The 23,237-nt window shown below is 41.2% G+C and overlaps 1 protein-coding gene across 2 annotated transcripts; it reads left to right on the top strand.

Annotated features, from left to right (window-relative positions):
• Window positions 1–1,741: 1,741 nt before the first annotated feature.
• Window positions 1,742–22,617, top strand: HPS3 (HPS3 biogenesis of lysosomal organelles complex 2 subunit 1). Of its 2 annotated transcripts, XM_075761806.1 has the most exons (17): window positions 1,742–2,188; window positions 3,095–3,589; window positions 4,917–5,103; window positions 7,572–7,657; window positions 8,849–9,041; window positions 9,318–9,399; window positions 11,277–11,431; window positions 13,456–13,564; window positions 13,776–13,957; window positions 14,308–14,485; window positions 15,125–15,355; window positions 17,088–17,273; window positions 18,452–18,640; window positions 19,177–19,284; window positions 19,644–19,850; window positions 21,172–21,262; window positions 22,424–22,617. In XM_075761806.1, the coding sequence occupies exons 1-17, from the start codon at window positions 1,966–1,968 to the stop codon at window positions 22,549–22,551; spliced, it is 3,030 nt and encodes a 1,009-aa protein (XP_075617921.1). In that variant the 5' UTR covers window positions 1,742–1,965; the 3' UTR covers window positions 22,552–22,617. The 2 variants fall into 2 exon arrangements, with proteins under 2 accessions (XP_075617921.1, XP_075617920.1); XM_075761805.1 differs by lacking the exons at window positions 13,456–13,564; window positions 13,776–13,957 and having other exon boundaries at window positions 1,861–2,188.
• The last annotated feature ends 620 nt before the right edge of the window (window positions 22,618–23,237 follow it).

Raw genomic sequence — 23,237 nt, 5'->3', positions numbered from 1 at the left:
TTTTTTACATTCCTATATTGGCCAAGTTAAAAAAAAAAAAAAAAAAAAGGTCCCTTAACAGTATGTTTAAAGAAATACAGCTTTATAGACACTTGGAAACAGTTCAATTGTAGGACACTCAGGGAAAAAACACTGACCTACTATCTTACATAGGAGAAAAAACTTCAGAGTTTTGTTTTGGGTCTTTGTAGGCGTAGGGGTTTTTTTCCCTTCCCTACGTGGTCTACAAAACCAGGAGGGAGAAAAAGGGCTACGTACGCTAAAGATACCCAGAAGTGAATTGTTTTCATAGAATGGCCTGGGTTGGAAGGGATCTCCCAGCCCATCCAGTGCCACCCCTGCCATGGGCAGGGACACCCTCCACTAGCTCAGGTTGCCCAAAGCCCCATCCAACCTGGCCTTGAACACTGCCAGGGAGCCAGGGGCAGCCACAGCTTCTCTGGGCACCCTGTGCCAGGGCCTCAGCACCCTCACAGGGAAGGATTTCTGCCTCCCATCCCATCTCCATCTCCCCTCCTGCAGCTTCAGGCCATTCCCCTTGGCCTGTCACTCCCTGCCCTTGTCACCAGTCCCTCTCCAGCTTTCCTGGAGCCCCCCTAGTTACTGGAAGGTGCTTTAAGGTCTCCCTGGAGCCTTCTCCAGGCTCAGCAACCCTCTCTCAGCCTGTCTCCATAGGAGAGGTGCTCCAGCCCTCTGATCACCTTTGTGGCCTCCTCTGGACTTGCTCCAACAGCTCCATGTCCCTGTGATGGGGACCCCAGAGCTGGACACAGTACTCCAGGTGGAGTCTCAAGAGCGGAGGAGCAGAGGGGCAGAATCCCCTCTCTTGACCATGACCTGGTCACGCTTCTTTTGATGTGGCCCAGGACACGGTTGGCTTTCTGGGCTGCAAGTGCACATTGCTGGCTCATGTTGAGCTTCTCATCCCCCAACACCCCCAAGTCCTTCTCCTCAGGGCTGCTCTCAACCCATTCTCCACCCAGCCTGCATTTATGATTGGGGTTGCCCTGACCCACGTACAGGACCTTGCACTTGGCCTTGTTGAACTTTACGAGGTTTACACAGGCCCACCTGTCAAGCCTGTCGAGGTCCCTTTGGATGGCGTCCCTTCCCTCCAGCATGTTGACCACACCACACTGGTTGTCACTGGCAAATTTGCTGAGGGTGCACGCAATCCCACTGCCCGTGTCGCTGACAAAGATGTTAAAGTTGTTTTCAAGTACTTGTAACTAATATCTGTAGAGCATACTGTCTATGCGCAATTTATGGAGTTGTAAAGAAATAATTCCTGTATTTAAAACAAAAAATGTCTGTCTTTCCACAGCCAGGAGACTGAAAGATCCCAGATCCCAGCAGCCTGATGCATTAGGCACACTGCTGCTTGCAGCAGCTGCTCCAAATCTGCGCGGTGCTCTGAGTCACAAGCCCGAGGGAATCAACTCTGAATATGCACCTCTGATGCACAACACTCAGCAGCAAGTTCTTTTATTTCTAAGCCACCATTCCCAGTGCCACCTCACACATGTCAAAGATCGTTTCCAGCCAGGAACTCCCCCTGCGCACGGAGCTACGAGCCGCGGACAGCGCCGGACGCTGCGATCGCAGAGGATGCCTGAAAGGGCTAACGTAGCAATGAAGTCGCGCTAACGCTACACGGAAATTCGTACGAAGCAACCTGCAACAGGACGGGACGTATCCTGACGGTGAAGACAACCGCGGCATGCACATGAACACCTCCGCGTTCCACCGCCGAGGGAGCCGCCCGGCCCCGCTAGGCAGCACGCCGCCGACCCGCGCCAGCAGACGGGAGGCGGCTCCGGGCGCTGCGCGCACCGTCCTGCCGGCGGCCGCCGACGTCGCAGGCTGCGGAAGTGTAGCTCGCTGCGGCGCCCTGCGTCGTGGAGCGCAGCCCCAAGAGGCCTCCGGGCGCTCTCTCCGCTGCTGCAGCGGAGGTCTTCGGGGACCATGGTGCAGCTTTACAACTTGCACCCGTTCGGCTCACAGCGAGTAGTGCCCTGCAAGCAAGAGCCGGCGCACTTCTGCTGCGGCCGCCATGTGCTCTTCGTGGCCAGCACGGCGGCCAGCTGCAGGGTAGAGGTGTTCGCGGTGCGCGACCAGGGCCGCTGCGAGCCGCTGGGCTCCTTCGCCACGCTGGGTCCAGTGCTGCGCATGGCGCACAGCGAGGCAGGTCGGTGCCGTTCGCCGCTGGGTCCGGGAACGCTCGGCCGGGAGGCCGAGAGGCGTCCGGCTGGAGCGCGGGGGTGGCGCCGAGCCGGGCCGCGGGGGAGGTGGGACGGCGGCGAGCGGAGGCGCTCGGGTCCTGCCGGGCCGGGCCGGGGCCGCGGGGTTAGATGCGGGCTCCGCCGGGGTCGCGGCGCCGCGGGAGGAGGGTGTCGTGCTCCCTGCCCGGCTCTCCCCAGCGCGGCTGCCGTGGCGCTGAGGACGGGTTCAGGCGCTGCTCGTTGGAGCGGGCCGGCTGCCGCGGGGCGGGTCGGAAAGCACAGGGCTGGCGCTTGTGGGGGCACGGACTGGTCTGAGGGCTGCGAGAGGGGCTGCAAGTGCTCGGGCTGGTGGGGAGTGCGTGGGAAGCGCGTTGCTCACGCTGCGCTTTTTGCCGTCTTCCTCCGGTTGGAGTCTGTGCTCCTGCCCTTGTTTTTGTGGGGTTGGTGGGTTTGTTTGTTTAATTTCAGAGCACGGGGGCGGTCAGTCCAGCCGAACCCATAGCTCTTCATGGATCTTTGACTTTCGTTGGTCTTTCGAGAGCAAAACATTTTCTCGTTAATGGATAGGCTGGGGGAGGGGAAGCACCTTGTTTGCAATTAGAACTCATAAAGTGGATTCACGTAGGAGTTAGTCTGGACCTAGATATGTAACTCCTTTTTTTTAATGGTATGTGAAGTGTGTTCCACCCAGCAAAGAAACTTGCACTTTGGATTTCATTAGAGAAAAATTGGTGAAACCTGTTTTTGGAATTTCACGTAAGAGTTGAGAATTTAAGGTGTTCTTTGTGATATACTGCTACAGCAGGTAAAGAGCTAAAAAACTGTGTCATCTATTCTTTAACGATATATCAGTACCACTGCTTTCTTTTAAGGAGACTATCTGGTGACAATTGAAGAAAAAAACAAAGCAACTTTCTTAAGAGCGTATACGAACTGGAGATGCATGTCTGCAGGGAGTTCTCGTGTTTGTGTTCGGATGGTTGGTCACAAGATGGAAGAGTCATACAGTGAAACCTTAAAAGAACAGATGTCAGTTGTGGAAATGCCACTTTCAGATCCTCCGCTGTGCATTTCATGTTGTCCTGTAAATGGAGATCTTCTTGTAGGCTGCAAAAATAAACTAGTCATGTTCTGTTTGAAATACCTGGTCATAAACCAGAATTTGACTGTGTTAGACTTTGAGCGCTCCTTGATTTTACACATTGATAACTTCATTCCTGCTGAAGTTGCATTTTGTGCCAGACATATAGCCATAACAACAGAGCTGGATGTTCTGATCCTGAAACTGGAACTGGTCCAGCAAAGTGCAGACAGGACAGAGCAATGTGCACATACAGTTAGTACACTAGAAAAGTCTGTGGATGTAGGTAAGTACAGAATTTTTATTTTTTTATTATTATTTTTTATTTCCAAGAATCTGCTAAATAATTTGTGTTATTCTCAAAGTAGGCTCAAACAAAGTCATTGCCCTTCAGAAAATACTTCCAGATCATCTTAGGACTGTCAGCTGAATACTCTAGTGCATGAAAAATTGTACCACCTGCAGCTGGAGGTAACGCTTAAAACAAATATGCTGTCTGCAGACACTTTCAGGATAGTGCAGCCTCTACAGACATGGAATCAGGTCCCTGTTTTGGAGTGCCACCACAGGCCATATCAAAGCAGTAGTAGTTCAGTATGCTATGTTCAGAAAAATTATCCCACCAGCGTCACTGCCCAAATAACTGTCTTTTCTAAGGGACAAGTGGGAGGCCAGATGGAAGAAGCATCTCATGAACCTTGAAATGGACCATGCATACTGGCTTACACATTTAAGAATGCTTCTGTGGCGATGCATATGCACTTTTGTAACTGTTAGTACGCTCAGAACCTGCATAAACAAAGTGTCAGCAAATTTTCATTTTTCAGTCCTTTGTCTTATTCAGAGGCTTGCCTTAGATAGAATCCTAGAAATCCCAGAAATAGATTTACTCAGCAGGCTTCATTCCCGTCTATTGCAAGAAATCAATCCATATGTAATCAATTCCTGCCTTTCCAAAAGTATCAGATGCAGACGAACAAACCTTAGGATAGTCCTTCATTTATAATTGAAGAAACTTAAAATGGTAAAGGATGGTCTTTTAGAAATGGAAGCTGTACTTAGAGAAAATTTAAAGGTAAATACGACTTGTCAGATAGGGAAGATACAAACTGGAGTGTTCTTCATTGAGTGAAGATGGATCTTAACTCAGATAATGGCATCCTGTCCCTAGTTGGTTTTATTACTAAAAACTAAATAGAAAAGTTCAAATGACTTTGAGTGCTGTTAGGATTTGCTTTCCAGAACTTAGGTGAGTTTAAGGCAACGAAACTTCTATCATAGCTGCCTTTTCCTTCTTAAAACGTCTCCAACTAAATGACAGTATTTTTTGACAGCCAGCCATTTGCAGCACAGATTGCTTTGGACTTACCTTGTAATGAACACTTTACCTGTTCTTTCAGAAAGCCTGACTTTCAGATATTCAGACTGTTGAGAGTTAATTGAAGGGTTTTTCTCATCTTCTAGCATAGCTGTTTTCAAAATCTCATGGTTTGAGGAAGCCACTGCTAGCTAGGTAGCTGTAATTGGAGTATTTAATTGACATTGTATCATATAATTTCCTTATTGCTAAATGGAATGGTTTGAACAATTAATATAGCATTTTCATTGTTAAGGTGTAAATGATGAAGACCCTTCAACAGGTACTTCGCAGCTTGAATTAGATGAGTTCATCATATGTCAGAAGCCAGTGGAACTGCTTGGGGAAGAAAGTAAGCTGTGTGAGATACCCATCACACTGGAATCCACAGAGTTACCTACCAAAGACACAAAGTGCTTCCAAGTGCAGTATCTGCTTTTCAGGTATTAGAAATGTATTTTCCCCTTTATGGGTTGATTTACTAGAAGAACCAAAATGAGCTGTGTCTCACGTCTTGTCGAAAGAAAAATCTTGGTATTTTGATTTCTGGAGGTTTTATAAGGGTTGGTTTGTGGGGTTTTTTTTGCACTGAGGAAATAATGTGATACCGAAGAAAGCCGATTTTTCAGTAGAATAGAATATTTCAGTTGGAAGGGACCTACAACAATTATCTAGTCCAACTGCCTGACCACTTCAGGGCTGACCAAAAGTTAAAGCATGTTATTAAGGGCATTGTCCAAATGCCTCATAAACACTGACAGGCTTGGGACATCGACCACCTCTCTAGGAAGCCCGTTCCAGTGTTTGACCACCCTCTTGGTAAAGAAAAGTTTCATAATGTCAAGTGTGGAGCTTCCCTGATGGATGCAACTTTGAACCATTCCTGGGCATCCTGTCCCTGGATCCCGAGGAGAAGCGCTCAGCACCTCCATCTCCACGTCCCCTCCTCGGGAAGCTGTAGAGAGCAATGAGGTTGCCCCTCAGGCTCCTTCTCTCCAAACTAGACAAACCCAGAGTCCTCAGACGCTCCTCAGAGGACATGCCTTCCAGCCCTTCCAACCAGCTTTGTTGCCCTCTGGATGCATTCAAAGTACCTTAACATCCTTCTTAAATGGTGGGGCCCAGAACTGCACACAGTACTCGAGGCTGCACCAGTGCTGTGTACAGCGGGATAATCCCCTCTCTTGATCGGCTGGTCATGCTGTGTTTGATGCTCCCCCAGGATGTGGTTTGCTCTCCTGGCTGACAGGGCACTCTGCGGGCTCCTGTTGAGCCAGCTGCTGACCAGCACCCTCAGATCCCTTTCTGCAGGGCTGCTCTCCAAGCCACTCCTCTCCCAGTTTATACTTGTGCCTGGCCTTACTCCGTCCTAGGTGCAGAATCCAGCACTTGGACTTGTTCAGTTTCATGCTGTTGATGATTGCCCAATGCTTCAATCTATGTAGATCCCTCTGCAAGGCCTCTTGTCCCTCAAGAGAGTCAACAGCACCTCCCAGTTTGGTATTGGTCAGCAGACTTGCTAATGGTGCATTCAAGTCCTTCATCCAGATCGTTGATAAAAATACTGAACAGCGCTGGCCCTAGAAATGAACCCTGAGGAGCACTGCTGGTGACCAGTCGCCAGCCAGGTGTAGCCCCATTCACTACAGCCCTTTGAGTCCTGCTATGCGGCCAGTTCTTCGCTCAGCGCAGCATGAACCTGCTTATTTCACAGTTGGAGAAATTTTGGCCTTGCAAATCCAAAGTTTCATTTTATTTGCAGAATGTGACTGGTTGTTACAATTAGAATAGAACTTTGGTGGTTTTGCAGATCTAGTAATGTTTAATGTCTGCTTTCACCATACATCCTTGTATGCTGTGAAGAGCATGTGTGGCAGCTTCTCGTGATACATCAGAAGGGATGATCTTTTCTCAGCATGCAGAATGACAGAACCATTTAGGTTGGAGGGGACCCCCTGAGACCGTCTAGTCCAATACCCCACCTCCTCCCTTCTCAAGTAGGGTCAGCTAGAACAGGTTGTCCAGCACTCTGTCTAGTCAGGCTTTGAATATCTCCACAGATGGAGACTCATAATCTCTCTGGGGAACCTGTTCCAGTGTCTGACCACCCAGAGTTTTTATACTTTCATGCTGAACCAGCAAAGCCAAATTTTACACACCTTATTCTGAAGCAGCTTGTGTCAAATTCTGTTACTGTTCAGAGAAGCCTACTTTAAAGGATTACACGAGACTGATCAGCAGTCCTGTCTGTGTGATCTTAATCAAGATACTGCCTTCTGTTCATTTATTCTGCAGCTTTCATCAGCTCCAGCTGAAGTGATGCTTATTTGAGTACCTAAAAAAATTAAAAAAATCTCCCTTTCTCCAGCTAGCAAAGGGAGTTTACCAAGTATCTTAAGCACTAAGAAACTATACTTTTAATTTTGTTAGTGATCAAAGCCATTTAACTTTTATCCAAAACCGAGGAAGAATTGATGTTGCAGTCCAGTAGCGAATTCCAAAGCAAAGCAGGAAAAAGGATGACACATAATAGGAAGGAAAAGTAGAATTGGAGATGTCACTATGTTACATACAGCTCAGTTGAATAAAAAGAGAAGGAAAAAAAGATTACATTGAGGTTCAAATCAATTGCAATATGTCTTCCAGTGATCCCAAACTTTGACACGTTTTTGCAGACAAGCAAATAAAGGGGATTTTTGGTCACAAGAACTCAGGATAGTTGTCTCTAGCTGTGCCACATGCTTGTTGGCATTGCCATGCTAATTACATTAGTAGCAGAAGTGCACATCGTTGTTGAGTATTAAAACGTCAGCTATGCCTGTTATAGCTGGTGCTGTTTAGTTGTCCAAAGTAGCTCATAATAATTTCTCACTGAGGTTCCATGTTGTTGTTTTGGATTTTTTTTCTCTAGACATTTTACACCTGACCAGTCACCTTTTGGGTTTTGTGAAGAGACAAAGTTGCACTCTGTTCAACTGCTTCCTGTATACCAGACAGGTATATGGATATGCATGGATGTATTATGGCCTGTGTCGCAAGAGACCTGGGAAAAGAAGGAGCTTCTTTGTATATTCTGTTTTGTATGCGGTTTCTGTATGATTTGCTTTTAAATTAAGGTCTTTCCTCCCTTTTCAATGATTTAAACTGAGCTTCTGTTAACAAAAATGTATTAATGTTTCGCCAAGTTCAGCATAAACCTTGAACTAAAATATTGATTTACCACACCAAAAGAGGAAGACTACATCATCTTTTATCAATTCTCTACTGATTAATTTTACATCACAAAACAGTCACTCTTTACATTGCATTAATAAAATTATCCTCAGTGTTGTAAGATACTAGGCTGCCTCTCATTAGTCAACAGTGGAAATTAGTAAATCTTAATAATCCTTAAGATAAGGGTTACCTTTCTGCCAGTCTTTACTTAAAACTGCAAGGGATGAAGGTAGATTTTAGGGGTTTGCTAATACACACTAGCTCAAGCCCCAGCAGACCCATGGAAAAGTCTAATGCTGTATGTTATCAATCAGCTTTACTAACCGCTCACCCAGTCTGTGGTGGTTGTCTATCTGCTAAGTAGCAAAGCCTCGTTTAAGTTGCAGCTGACTCAAGAGAATGAATTACTTGCTAGTTAACTCCAGCTATCTTACGTTCTCTTGTGATTTGTAGTCTTTGACAAGAGAGTCTGTAGAATCTGAACACAGCCTTTGCCTGCCAAAGTGGCTTTATAAATAGATTTTGCCATTCCCAACCTTTCTTTCACTTAAGTGAAGACCTGTGTTTCAGTGCACTGCAGCTGCAGCTCTGGATGAGCGCTCATCCCAGCTCACAAGTGGTTGTCCAAGATCAGGCTGATCGATCAATCCATGGACGGTTAGTTGTGATGAATCTGCCAGGACTCTCAGATGCTGTTACATAGGTAGAATTTCTTCACTCGGTAGTGCATCCACACTTTTGTTAAAAATGCCTCCAAATGAGATAACGTGGCATACAAATTTTTGACCTGTGCACTGATCTAACCTGCACATTGATCTTCACATAGTTCTTTTTCTTTTCACTAGCTATTAACAAAACCAGTCTGCAACCTGAGCGGGTTTGGTAGCATCTTTTAGGCATCATGCTTGCAAAGGAATTGCCAGGTTGTGATTTATGAGGTATATAAAATGCCTTTCTTATTGTTACATCTAGGAAGTTCTGTGACAGCCCATGAGGAAACTGAGAACAAGAGAGAACTACTGAGTCTCTTTTGCTTTTTCTCTTTACCTCATGCTGGATATCTCTACTCTGTTGGGAAGTTAGTAGAACTGATTTCTACTTACCAATATTCAGAGAAGTCAGAGCAGGCTGTTCTCACTCCACAGTTCCTGCACGTCATTACAAGGTACTAAATTTATGTTTTTGCTGGTAGTGTTACTACGTTTCACTGTGCTGCTGCCTTTTCTTTGTTTGTTTGTTTTTCTTTCTCCCCTCTGATATGTCCTTCATAGCCGCCTGGAACTCCCTGGGTAGGCCCGTGTGACAGAGCAGCGTGCCCTCCTGCTTAGGCTTCAGGGCCTGTTTCTACAAAGGAAAAAGATCTGATTCTCTGTAGTCTTGACCACTTGATTTTTGCAAGTCGTAATTTTTTTCCTTCATCGTGGTTTCTTCTTTCCTTTAGTGAGAACCTGCAGTGTTTCACAGTGCGATGCAGTGCAGTAGCAGCTCGTGATGAGGATCCATATATTGATACAACCATGAAGGTGCCCCTCTCATTATCTTGCTAAAAGAATGGGGTAGTAGTATGGCACTTTGTTTCCTTATGTTTCCTTTTGAAATTCTGTTACTTTCCATTGGCTGACATTCAAAATTAATATTTTACTTAAATCTATGGCATATTGTATTTTAATGGTCTACAAATGTCTGAATGAAACAATCTATTATTGCTATTTAAGATTCTAGACCATAAGTAGAAGGTTTTCAAAAACATCAAAAGCTATAAAATCACTTACACTTTAAATTCCATGCTTTCCTGTGTAAATCGGAATGAAGGGTGCAGAGTTTTCCCTTACTGCAGCTGATGATGTTTCTCTCTCTCAGGTGTTCTTGAAAAAACAGTTTTTGTAAGAGGAGTGTAGACATTTGAACAAGTCTGCTACCAGATACTTAGTGCATGTTTTTTTAGGAGAAGGGCTTTTGATCCTTGGAAGTCTAGACTTTTCCCTTTCTTTAAATTGCTTATCAGTAAAAATGTATTGATTTTTCTTTCTAAAGACTGGAAAATATGAAAAATACCAGGAAAGATAGACTGAAGTGTATTTTAAGTTAGCACTTAAGGATATCTTTTGAGCATGTAAGAGCAGACATAGAGAAGCCATAGGACAGTAGAAATTTTATAACATTTTTCAAGAGCCAAACACATATTCTCTGCTCTTCGTGGAGGTACTGAGATAAATAATACAAACACATGACACAATCTATCCTGTCCCTTCTCCACTCTCAGCTTTCTGTGTTTTCACTGTGGGCTACATTCAGTCCATCTCAATTCCTTCAGTCAGGCAACGGGAGGTTTGAGGACGTGTGCATGTAATGGTCGTCTGCGGGCTGAAGTCCCTCGCGGATGTCCATACTGCAGCTTGCCCTCCGCAGGCTGCAGACCCACTCTGGCCCGGGTCCTCCATGGGCTGCAGTCCTTTAGGGGCATCCCTGCCCTGGTGCGAGTCCTTCACGGGCCACGTTCCCTCAGGGGCGTCCCTGCCCTGGGGCAGGTTGTCCACGGGCTGCAGTCCCTCTGGGCTGCCCCTGCTCTGGTGCGGGTTGCCCACGGGCTACGTTCCCTCAGGGGTATTTCGGCCCCAGTGTGGAGTTTGAAGTGTGATGATGATGGTTATTATTACTTGTGACTATCTTTCCTGCTGGTTTTTTACATCAGTTTCAGAGCTGGCTGGTTCTGACTAGCCCAGGGCAGTTTAGAGCCTCCTGGTCACCACTGCAGCCCTCTGCGTCTTTGCGAGAAATTTTGAGGTTTCTTCAAAAAGCAGGGTACACATGATGCTGTGTTGCCTTGCTTCACTGTGTATAATTTGTAAATATGGTATTTATCTTCTTAAAGCTGTAAATTTAGAATACTTCTGGGCAAATTAGGTTGCAAGTCTAGTATAGACAATACGATAAATTTTACCGGAAAGGTGCATGTTGAACAAATTAGGGACATAATACTGGGTATGTAATGTAACACTGGGCAAGCAAATATAGTACTTCTGTCTAGAATGATTTTTTATAAGCAACTGAAATCAAGACTTTTATAACCACATCAGGCAATCTTTTACAACTTAGCGGAATTCAAACTATTTGGGATTATGTTTCCCATGTTAGGCATCTCCCTCAGGCTCAGCTGAGACACACAGCTAAAACCGTGTAGTTGCTTTGAAGAGTGGAATGATTATTTTTTTACCCATTAAGTGCAATAGTTTTAAGACTATTTTTATTCTTGCATAAGTGATCCACTCAAAGTTAGGAAAGTCAGTGAATGTTTTTAGTGTCAGATCATTGGACAAAGGTTACATTTTTTCATATCTTTTTTTTAAAGACTCAAAGTACATACTAACTGAAATTATAAACCAATCATTTTCCTTTATAGGCTTGTCCACCTGTTGCACTGGATGTCTGCACATTAAGAATGCAGCTTTTTATAGGACCAAGAGCTATCTGTCATTTCAACAACCATATAATTCTTTTGACTAAGGCAGACACAGAAGATATTACTGAAAGAAGAAAGCCTACAAGAAGGATGCTGTAAGGATTTGTGTCTTTTGGGGGAATGGTGTTTGTAGCTCTGTGTACAGTGCTGAATTTGTGGGTGTTGGAGTTGAAGACAGGTTCCTCTGTGGAAAACTGGTTTGGAAATAATTCCCTAGTTTTGTGGTTTAACCCGGCAGGCAACTAAACTGACCACGCAGCCATTCGCTCACTCCCGCCTCCACAGTGGGATGGGAGAAAGAATTGTAAAAAAAAGTAAAACTCATGGGTTGAGATGAAAGAAGTTTAATAGGACAGAAAATGAAAATAATAATAATAATTATTATTATTAATAATAATAATAATAGAATATACAAAACAAGTGATACACAGCACAGTTGCTCACCACCTGCTGACCGATGCCCAGCTAGTTCCTGAGCCACGGCGCTCCCTGCCAACTTCCCCCAGCTTATATACTGAGGATGACATCATATGGTATGGAATATCCATGGAATATCCATTTGGGTCAGCTGTCCTGGCTGTCCCCCTTCCCAGCTTCTTGTGCACCTCCTGTGGAAGGCTCGCGCCTCCTTGCTGACAGCACCTGGGAAGCTTCACTTAATTGCAAATACTGCTTAGCAACAATTAAAACATCAGTGTGTTATCAACATTATTTTCATACTAAATCCAAAACATAGCACTATACTAGCTACTAGGAAGAAAATTAACTCTATCCCCGCTGAAACTAGGGCACCTAGTTAGTGCAAGAGAACAGAAATCAAGCATTTATTTTTTTCAATTCTGCTGTATTAACTGACGTAGAAGAAATGAGGGTAGGGTCACAAATGAAATCAACAAAATAAGTTACTCAAGATTGTAAAAAACTTAACTTTCATTAGTAATGTTAAAATAACATTACTAAGAATGTATCTGCTACTGAGAAGAAAAAAATATTTATCTTGAGAAACAAAAATATGTAGGAGTACCTAAGCTTACAGGCTAACAAAATGTGTTGTAGCACACAATGAAAATGCCTAATGTTTGGCTAAGGGTTCTTTCCAAGAAAATTTAAGAACATCACTATAGTAATCCACTACAAAAGAAGAATCAGACTTTAGCCCAAGAATACTCTTGTAGCATGTATGTAGCCAGAGGCATTTCTGACTTTTTATCTATTTCTGTGAGAACTGCTATTCCCATTATTTTTTTGAGGGCTTTTCATAAAACTAAACAGCTATTCTAAAACAGCTATTCAGAAATCATAATTCAAGTGAATTCTGAAGTCAATTCGAGGTCTTTAATAAAAGTGGGACAGCTCTAGTTGATTGAAGAGTTATTTGAACCAGTATTTCTTAAAGCCTAGAACAGACATTATTCAGGAGAATATCAGGATAAGCCCATCAAGGAGAATGGTAATTCAAAATACCATTATTTTCTGTGTATAAAGCACAGTTTCTTCTGCCAGTTGTGTTTTATCGAAGATTATAGTTGGCATTTGAGGAAGATAAGCTTTTTGCCTTCTGTGAAGGATATAAGTTGAACAAATACTAGTCTACTTAACACCATCATTTGAAAATAAAGATGTAAATGTCCCAGAACAGTTAAACCCAAAAACTAGACCAAAAAGAGTCTGTGTTTTCCTACAGTGTTTTAACCTTAGGGCATTACAGACCTAGCCAATGTGTTAGAGTAAAAACATTCAAATATTTTTTTTACCCCATGTCTCGGCAAACACTTTAATAAAGCTGCAGGGAAAAACACGCAGTAAGTCCTTACAGAAAGTATGTAAACATCTTAGCTAATTTGAATTACTTAACTTCATGTAAGTATCTGACACTATCTGATGTTAAGCCTGGGAGAAGATGTAGTAGATAGTTTTGATGATGTTCCTGGTGTATGAACGTGCCTATCCCTGTTTTGTTATTAACCATTATGACTTAAATTCACAACTTATCTCTCAAGCATTTAGTAGCCTAAAAACATACATATTTATGCATTTAAATTATCAAGTAAATGGGGTTTTTTTGGCTGCATAGTGTTTATTTGGACACTGACAACTCAACTCTTTTCCTTCTCTCTAGTTCCAGAAAGGCTGACAGCATCAAATCCAGAACAAATTCTGAGTCAGAGCCTGGTTGGAATTTATATATTATAAACACTGTTTCAACCATTCAGCTTTACAGAGAAATGGTATTGCCCAACTCCTGCTTTTGTTGTTTAGTGACTTAAAATTAAGTACTGTTAATTAATCTCTGATGCATGTCATTGCTGAATATGATGTAATGTATTTGTCATGAATAGCCCATAATCCTATTTCAAATGGCTGCTGCCCTCATTAGAATTGTTCCTGTATATTCTCAATTTTTGCCAGCAGCCTAAGTATATCCTGTGTCTGTTCTAGGTAGATTATAGTAAAACTTACGAAAACGTAAAAACTGAGAGTTGCATCCATCTTCTAAGTGAGGCTCACTTATTGGTTAGAGCAGCTATAATGGACCCTAGTTTCCTTAAATCAGATGAGAAAGAAGAACTTCAAAGAGCATTCAGAGAAAGTTGTGCATTCTTAGGAGACTGCTACAGCAGGTATGTTTTAGCTGTCAAAGCAATATAGGTGAGCTTTTGTTTCCAATGATGTAACCTTAAAATGAAAATGCATCATCATTCTTTGCTGTTTTATGTTAGTATCGTGTATGTAATATAAATCTTTACATTCTACAAAACCAGCTTAATCTAGTTATCTCTTCAGTATCTCATTGTCTTTATTGTCACTGAACGCAGAATACAACATTACGTTGAATATGAGCTATGTACTTGCAGATACTGCTATGTCTGCAGCTTTGTTTGATGTATTATTTTAGTTCTTACAAACAGTGATGGAAAGCGTTGCCCTTAGTTGTTTTGTTGTTGTTTTCCTTCCTCTCTGTTGCTTTCAGGTTTGACACAAGGGATTACCACCTCGCTTTGCCATACTACAGAATGTCAGGTTTATCCATGACCGAAGTTTTAAAGAGACTAGTTTCAGAAGGTGATGAGATACAAACGTATGAGAGAGGATTTATCTTTTACTTAACTCACTCTCTTAATGAAGACTTAAATGAAGAATTAAGTAAGGTAGAAACAAGTTGGGGTTTTTTAAATCTATTGATTTAGTTCTGATTTTAAGAGCTGTGTATCAAATTTTAATTGATTTTAATTTAAAATGCTGAACTGCTTATTTAGTTTTACAGTTGTTCATTTTCACTTTTTTGGTTTTTTATTTTCCCATTTTTGTTGACAAAATAGCAGGCAGCACCTGTGGTGCTTCGGGCTGCTTTCAAGCAACGTATTATGGGTTTGGCTGTCATGCTGCATGTTGATCATGATCTGGTTCCCACTTGCACACAGAGGCACTTCTGCTTTAGGAAGGCACTGCCTCAAATTTCTTTCATCTCCCATTTCTGTAACAAAACAAACTGCTTCTTTGAACGTTGTCAAATTGTACAGGTTGGTAAAACCAATTCACTGTGGTAGTGGATGTTCTTCTAGCACCCCAGACTATGAGTTGAATCACTGCTGGTGAGGGATCCTTTACTTTTACCAGTAGGGAGGAGAGAAGCGGGGAGAGCACTGTGATTTGATAGCTAAGCTGTGCTTGTCTGTTTTAAAAACAAACAAAAAAACCCCAAACCCCAAACCACAATACTTTCATATGCCATAGAAGACTGTATATCTGGAAAGGCCTAAACTGTCAAATTGCTTTTATTTTAATAGGAGTCAGCAAATAAAGTTCTCCGAATATTCTGTCTGGCTGACCCTGTGCAGCTGCCTCATATCCTCTGCAGCCCCTGCATGAGAAACGTATGTCCTTTGACAGCTGTGAAGTATCTTCAGAAAGTAGAGAAGACTATGCCATCGGTGGTCCTGACACTTACTAAGGCTTTCATGGCTCTGAAAATGGGAGACCTGACGATGTATGAGCATGAGATGGACTCCTATAAGGAGGTAAAGTATGCTGAAAGCATGAGCTATTCATGCTTTGCAAAGCCCAAGTCAGTAGATTTGACTTCTGTATTTCACAGTAGAAGAAACTTCCAGTCACTCCTCCTCCTCCTGATACGCTGTATAGGCTCCACTGAATGTCTGCAATAACAATAGAATTGAGGGCTGGCATACCCTGGGACTCCATTGTTTACCCTGCAGGTATCTTGGCAAAGCCTTACCAAATAAGCAAAAATTTTGAAGCTGTTAATTCTTGATAAATTAAATGCTGTTTACTGCGGTGTAACAAGCTCTGCAGAACCAGTGCTTTTCAGCAGTACGGCAGGGCTGTATAGCAGCATTTTTACACTCCTCCACCTGTGTGATATGCCCATGAAAACACCATCTGCATGTAAACAGCCCTTATAAAATTGCTCTTGAAGCAGAATGTCCATGGTGCACACAAACTAAAGTTTCTGTATGCAATTTCCCATCTTTCTTAGGTGGAATCAAAGCACTTAACCCTTATTAAGATCAGATGAGAACCTAATTCAGTGCTATCAAAGTAAGAATTCCACATTAATGGGGGAAAAAATGTTAGTGAAGCAGTCTGTGCCATAGATGTTCACATGTGGTTTTAGACTGAGACCAGTCTGTAAATTACTTCTTGTTAAGGTTGATCAGGACTGTTGAATATTCAAAGGTGACAGAGCTTGAAATACAGACTCTGAGAGTGAGATATTGGAGGTCTAAAAACTTTTAAAATAAACTGATAACTGTTCCAAAGTTAGATACCATGTTTCGGTAGGAGAAGTCCTTGAGAACTTTCAAAGTTAGCAGGTTTTGAATTGCGAGGTGGGAACTATGGAGAGCTGTTTCAACAATGATATTCAGCACCACCTGCTTTCTAATCATTTGTAGCACAATCAAGTGAAATTGCCACGTTGTGAGCAAACATACACATGCCACTGCATGGATGTTATTTAAAGGATAAGGTGGCTGGGGTTTGGATGTTGGGTTCTTGTTGTGTTGTTTTTTCTTTTTAATCTGACCTATTAGAAAAATTTTCTATTGCACCTTGCCTTTAAAAAGCATTTTGTTGTAAAGTGGAAAAAAATAACACTTTCAGAAAGATAAAGAAAGGAAAGATAGTTTGTATGCATAGCAGGGTGAAATCTGAATTTTCCTCCTAGATCTGACTTATATTTCCCGTGTAATTAATTTAATCTGCTTAGACATCATTTCCCCACTGTCCTTTAAAGTGCAAATAGTATCTTGTCATGCCTACCTTCAAAAGCACTCAGATATCCAGAAACAACTTACTGTTGTAAATAGTGCAACACATGTTGATCTTTCTTTCAGGAGTATTTTCAAAATAAAAATCATACTTTAGCAAAGTAGTCTGTTGAAATTTCAGCCAGCGATTTTTCAGAACACCGTGTGTATTGAATGTCTTGGATTTCATAGTGAAATTTGTCTGGTGTATGTGCACAGTAACTCCAGATTTCAACGGTATGTTACTTTTAGCATTCAGGCAAATGGCCTCTTGCTCAGGAATCACTTCCCTGGATCACAGTTTGGAGCTTGGTCTCTGGAGAGCTATTCTATAAATTGTAGAAAGGATTTATTTCCTTCCCTTGACTTTCCTTCATTTCATCTATCTAAATTTCACTGCCTGAGAAAATACTGAGTTTGCTGAGTTGAATCATATGTGGATTGAATTCTTTACCTGATTTATATCTGTCTATGTTTGTAGACAATACTGGCTTGTGGCTTCATTGGGCAACCAAAACTCTTGAGACAGCATAAGGGAGGAATTGTTATTCCAACTGAGTTTGCTGTTCACCTGAAGGAGACGCACCCTGGTTTACTGGTGGCTGCCACTGTGGCTTTACATGAGAACAGTAAAATTGAACTGGAAGAAGCAGATACCTTTTTCAAGGTTGGCTTGTGATCATTTTTTGCTTCTGTTTTTCTCATAGTGATATTGTTACGGGTAAGCAAAGCAGCCTTGATTGCTCCTTCACTCACATTTCAGCATTTCTTCAGAAAGAGGGAGATTGGGGTTGGATATGTTCCAGTCATGATATATGGCTACAGAGTCAGAAACTGGACTTTCTAGAAAGAAATACTGGTTAAATCAAGCAAAAAAAAAATTTAAAAAATCCATTAAGTTCTTTGGTTTGACCTTGTCATTTGAATGGAGAATACCCTGGTCTCAGAGATCTTTCAATGGCTTCCTAGTAATTTGGCTTCCTAAGGCTACTGAAATTCAACAGAATTTAGATAAATCACTTCCATAAGGTCCTTTTGAAGAAATCGTTAGGATTGAAACATACTTCTAAAGAATCAGACCTAAATATGAAGGTATATAATGTTCTGTATAAATTTCTGAAAGAAGAGTGGATCTCTGCAGAAAGATAAATAGAATAGTTTTTCTGGTGTCACTGAAGTTTTCTTTATTTAGATTGGGAATAGACCAACCTTTTTTCTTTTCTCTACAATGAATAACATTGTTTGGATTCAAACCATGTATTCGTCAATGCAGTATGTTGCAGTCTTATATCTGTTACTGTGAAAAGACCTCTAGTAGAAGTACCAAGTCATGAAATTCAAATTAGAACAAGTGGTGGTGTTTAAAGCCAGTTTGAAACCAAGTAGAAGTCCTTTTCGCTGACACACCAGACCTTAAAGCCTCTCCCTTGTGGGTCCCACCATTATACCCAACTGAGCTACACAGCATCTCTTATCATGGCCTTTAGATTCCTCTTTCAAAGACACCTGCTTGGCTATTGGCATACATAATATCCTCCAAATTAGCAGTCTGTAAATACTTGACAGTGTGCTGACATTTCTGGCAGTAGAGTAAATCTTGAAGAAGAAACCAAATCTATTGTTAGAATTGATTACCTTAAAAATCATTCCATGAACTTTTTACTTTGCCTAGCACTGTATTATGTAGAATCACATCCATTAGAAATACATCAAGACAAAAAAGGAATCAAAATTCTGCTTCTAGTAAAAAGTGAAAAACTATTCTGCCTGTCTCTCCTAACTTCTGCTACTAATAATTGCCATAGTCTGTGCTAACTTGCTGTCCTCTAATGTTTTTGTTCTTAGTTATTGTGTCATAACAGTGAAAACACTATTCCTCAGCTCTTGGTGGATTTCTGGGAAGCTCTTCTTGTCGTGTGCTCTCAGGAAGAAACACTTCAGGAGCTTTTGTTGAGGGTTACCTCTCAGTATGTTTGGAGAATATCAAAGCAGCAGCTTCCTGAGACTAAGCCATTGAAAACAACAGAGGATCTAGTAAGTATACCACTCAGAGGAAGTTTTATGACTGCATTGTCCCTCAAAAATCTATCGGAACACTATCCTTAGTATTTTAATTCTGTACAATTTATCTCTTAAAAGAAGCAAGACTGAAAGCAAGTAAGGTAGTGTGCAGTTACCAGATAGGTATTGCTGGCTCTGAGGAGTCTGCTCTTTGGGGACATTTGCAAATGTACTTCCAACAGGAATCTCAGCTTTGGACAGAAATAAGGGCTAAAATGAAACAATGAGGGTTTGTCAGGTAGTGTTAGCAATTCTACGAACCTGACTAAATGAGAAAAATGTGTGAATGATGAGTTTTAAAGGATTCTGAATGGGAAATCTGAAATACAGAATTAAATAGAAGTTCCAGTTTATTCGTTACTAAATTGTATGAACCAGAAGAAAGAGTAGCTGCTGTTCTGAATTATGCTATTTGAGAGTAAAATTTTCTTCACTTGTGGCAGGTTTCACATGGAACTGTCACTAACAGAAATATTGTGTTTATTGCAACTTGATTCTTTCTTGTACAGATAAACTCCTGTAGTCATTTTGGGTTGATTTTCCCATGGGTAACTTCCATAATGTCAATGGGATCTCCTTCTGATAAAGATTACTGTGAAGATATCTCAAAACTACAGGTATGAAACCCTTAAATCTTACTGCTTACAGCTTAGATCCATTCTGCGTATATTCACGTATGCGTGAGCAACGTTCTCTAGTGGACGACTCTCCTCGTTCCCCCCAGGTTATCCAAGTTGAACTACAAGTTCCAAATTATGGAAGAAAAAAAAAATTACTCAGATATGTCAATAACAATGATATTTACATTTGCAGTCCACTCTAAACTTGCTTCCTCAGTTTTCAGGAGTATTTATTAAAGGAACTATTATTTGAAAATTATTCCATTAAGTAAGGGCTTCTGTTCTAAGGTTATGGTTAGCATTGTTTTGCCAAGTTTTTCTTAAATACAAACAATACTTTTTCTTCTTGTCTTCAGTCTCTTTTATGTAGTCAATCAATCAATATAGATTCAGCTCTGCCTGTCTTGGAGCCTCTGACAGAGGCTGGCAACGTCGGCCTCACCATCCATGTTCTCTGCGATACCCGTCTAGGCAAGTATGAGGAAGCCATTGACCAGCTTCTCAAAAGGTGTCCTGATGCAGCTGTATTATATGCTCAGCACGAGCTGAAAGATGACAGTCGGGTGAGCTACTTTTGTTAAAGTTGTTCAGTATTTTTTGTTTTGGTTTGGTTTTTCCCTAACTAAAATGCTATTGCGTGCAGATGGACTCTGGATGGATCAAATAGCCCATCTTTCAGACAAAGTAAATTGCTTAGCTTGCTTTGAACCTCTTACTTGGCATTTAAATTCCGTAATTCAGTCCTCACTGAGTTTAATGGAATATTTTTTTTTTTTCCTAGTTTCTTCTGTGACTTCTTGTATTCATTCTAGTAAATTTAAAGATTAATCTTTTCAGAGGCAGACTGCCTCAGAAAAGGGCACTTTTCCACTGTAAATGAAAAACTAGCTAGTTTCTCACTAATCAGTGTTCTAAATTGTTTGATGGTATTGTATAATGTGAATTTTTAGTGGTAAGCTAACTGATAAGAGAACATGGTCCTTCAAATAAAATCACACTTAAATATGTTCTTCCTGTGTTCTAGTGACATCTTCTGACCTTATAACATCAGAATGGGACTGGTGCACCAGTGGAAAGATTATGTTCCTTATGTCCCTTTTTACCTGTAGGCTGCTATACAATTTTAATTTTGGAACTGATTTTATGCCAGTGTTCCAGGAGTACAGGAGTTAGTTCCATGGCCCATCACAACTACTCAATTAATTGTACACAGTTTTGCTGGTCAGAGTCAGCAAAGATGATCCTTTACCAGATGGACGTACTAGAACTCTATTCAAAACCAAATTTGTGCTTTCTGTTCAGATCTGAAAATAGGTCCCTTGGTTGTTTCCATGTTAGAGTTGACCGTGAGGTTGCAGTCCTGACTCTGAACACAGGTGGAAGAAAAGCGTTACCACATTTAAAAAAGGAGGAAGGAAATCCCTTCCCCTCTCCATTCTTATCAACAAAATTCTACACAAAACATAATTCACTACTATGGCTGTTGGAAGTAGACAGATCAGGGCAGGAGACTGAGCAGTGTTCTTACAGTAATGCTATTCACCACTTTGTGTGGAGCTGTTTGCAGGGAAACCCCTTAATTTTCTGACTGCATCAGTCTTGCTAATTATGGGACTTTTTTCTCTTATAAACTTTTATCTATAGAGGTACTAGGGGGCACTGTGTAAAATTTTTTGAGTATAAAAAGATCTCACTGAAAATTGAAAACACATGTGCAAAACCACTGCATTTCAAAGCATTATATAAATTAATTATTGAGTCACTCATAACCTACCTGTATTCATACACATCTGAGCTTAGTTTGGTGTAGTTTAGCAGGTCTTTCATACTCTTAATTGCAGTCCTCATTGATTTATGCTTTTGCTGTGGGTTTTTGTGAATTAGGCTGTGTGGTGGAACAAGCTGCTTCCTGAACTGTGCAAGAGAACTAGACTTGCTGGAAATGACTGCCCTATTCTTATTTCATCACTGAAAGGTAAATCAATTGATTGCAACTCAAATCCAGAAGTCTTTGTACGTCATCTGACATTCTAAGTACTGTTCAGGCTAAGGACTACTGATGTGATAATTATGAAAAAAAAAGGGGGACTTTTTTCTATGGTTAAAGCTAATACAGCTTAGCAGGCTCTCTAGTCTTTAGCATGGGATTCTGCAACATACAGTGTGTTGCCTCATATAAAAATCATGGCATTCATTTTGTATTGAAAACAATTAAATTGTGGGAATCATATTGTTTCTATATAGGTCAAGAATAGACACCATTAAAAAAGCTTACTAAATAGAACTAACAGATAGTAAAATTTTTTTTCTAGGCTAAGTAATTATGTGGTTCTAAGCAATGACAACTAACAGGCTACTATTGCTAACCCAGTGGGCATCTAATTGGGTGATTATGGTCATAGACTGAAAAAAACACTGTGTGTTACTACTAGAAGTAGAGGAACCAACCCTGGTAGTTGATGTAGTCCTATTCTTACATGTTTGTAGGAAGTCAATCATGTTGTGTATAGCTGAGGGGCCAGCGTGTTTGTTTTGACAGGATAAGAAGATTGAATAAAGCACTTTTTTTTTTTTTTTAAATGCTAGTGTGATGCCTGAGGGCAGAAAACCAGCATCATGGGATTGCATCGTGCAGCACAGGTTGCCATACTCTATCATAAAGTTCTAGTTTCTAATACGAGTGTTTTTTCTTTTGAAAAATTGGTTTTATGCAGTAACTGTGCTGTAATCACTTAAGAACATAATGTTTAACAGCTTGGTCTGAGAAGCTGCTGGCAGAACATCCCATTTTACAGATAGCACCAAGTTAGGGTACAAGTATAGGTTTCTAGGGCTTCCTTTGCATTTGATACAAAACGTGCGGAGTACTAGACCGGACTTCCGTAAGCATTAGTGCCACACGTTGACCTGATGAGTCAAGAAAGAGGTATGGTTTTAATCTAAGACATAATTTCAGTTTACTTTTGAGATTTCCTATAGTTGTATTTGCTCCCAAATGGGTGTGTCTCAAATGTCATTCCACTTATATTTAGATAATTTGATGACTTCAATTAGTAATTACATTGTTAACAGTTTTTAATTTCTTTGTTCTAAATCCAAAATACCTAAACAAGATTTTCTCCCCTGCTCTGAGCAGAAACTTTATCAGTTGTTGCAATGGAACTGGAACTAAGGGATTTCCTCAGTCTTCTACCAGAGGATGGAACTGCAGCATTTTTTCTGCCACATCTTCTTCACTGCAGCCAGAGGAAGCTGCTGACCTAAAACAATGAAAGTTACTACGCGCTCAAATACAAAGAATGTGCTGGAATAAAAAAGTAAATGAAACAAGCAGTAGAACTACATATAAGGTACCGTGGGACTCCCCTCACATAAATCACGTTATTCCTGAGTTGAAACTGTGTGACAACTATTGAATGACAACTATTGAATGACAGCTATTGTCTGAGGCAAAGCATCTGCTTTGAAGCTAATACTATTACACTCTGACAAAGGTCAGCAAACCAGAATTCCTGCCAGGTAGAAGTGGTAAAAACATAGCTATTCAGCTATTAGGCAGGATCACTTTTGCTTTGATGCTTTGTCATCTTAATTACATACCTATGTGTGTCGTCTTAATTACATATCTATGTGTCACACTGAAAATGTTTTCATTTAGCAATTCACAAAAAAAGGCCATAAATCAAAGAGAAAGAGAAGTGGGCCGAACAGGAGTGGAAGATATGAACGACCACCTTGTTGGTTTTTATTTTCTTTCTTCTCCTGTTGTCTACTGACTGAGTACAAGTATTTGAAATACTGTTTAAGTAACATTACAGCTTCAGTGAAAAGGAATTTGACAGAGTCAATCAGAAGAGACCATCTACATTGCAAATAAAATACATGACAAAAAAAAAAAGGAGAAAAAATAGTTTAACTTACCTATGTAGCATTCCTGCTACAGACAGAAT

Source organism: Balearica regulorum, chromosome 9 (assembly GCF_011004875.1).
Source record: "Balearica regulorum gibbericeps isolate bBalReg1 chromosome 9, bBalReg1.pri, whole genome shotgun sequence".
NCBI lineage: Eukaryota > Metazoa > Chordata > Aves > Gruiformes > Gruidae > Balearica > Balearica regulorum.
The sequence above is the reverse complement of the archived record's forward strand: the minus strand, read 5'-3'. Positions and strand labels throughout refer to the sequence as shown.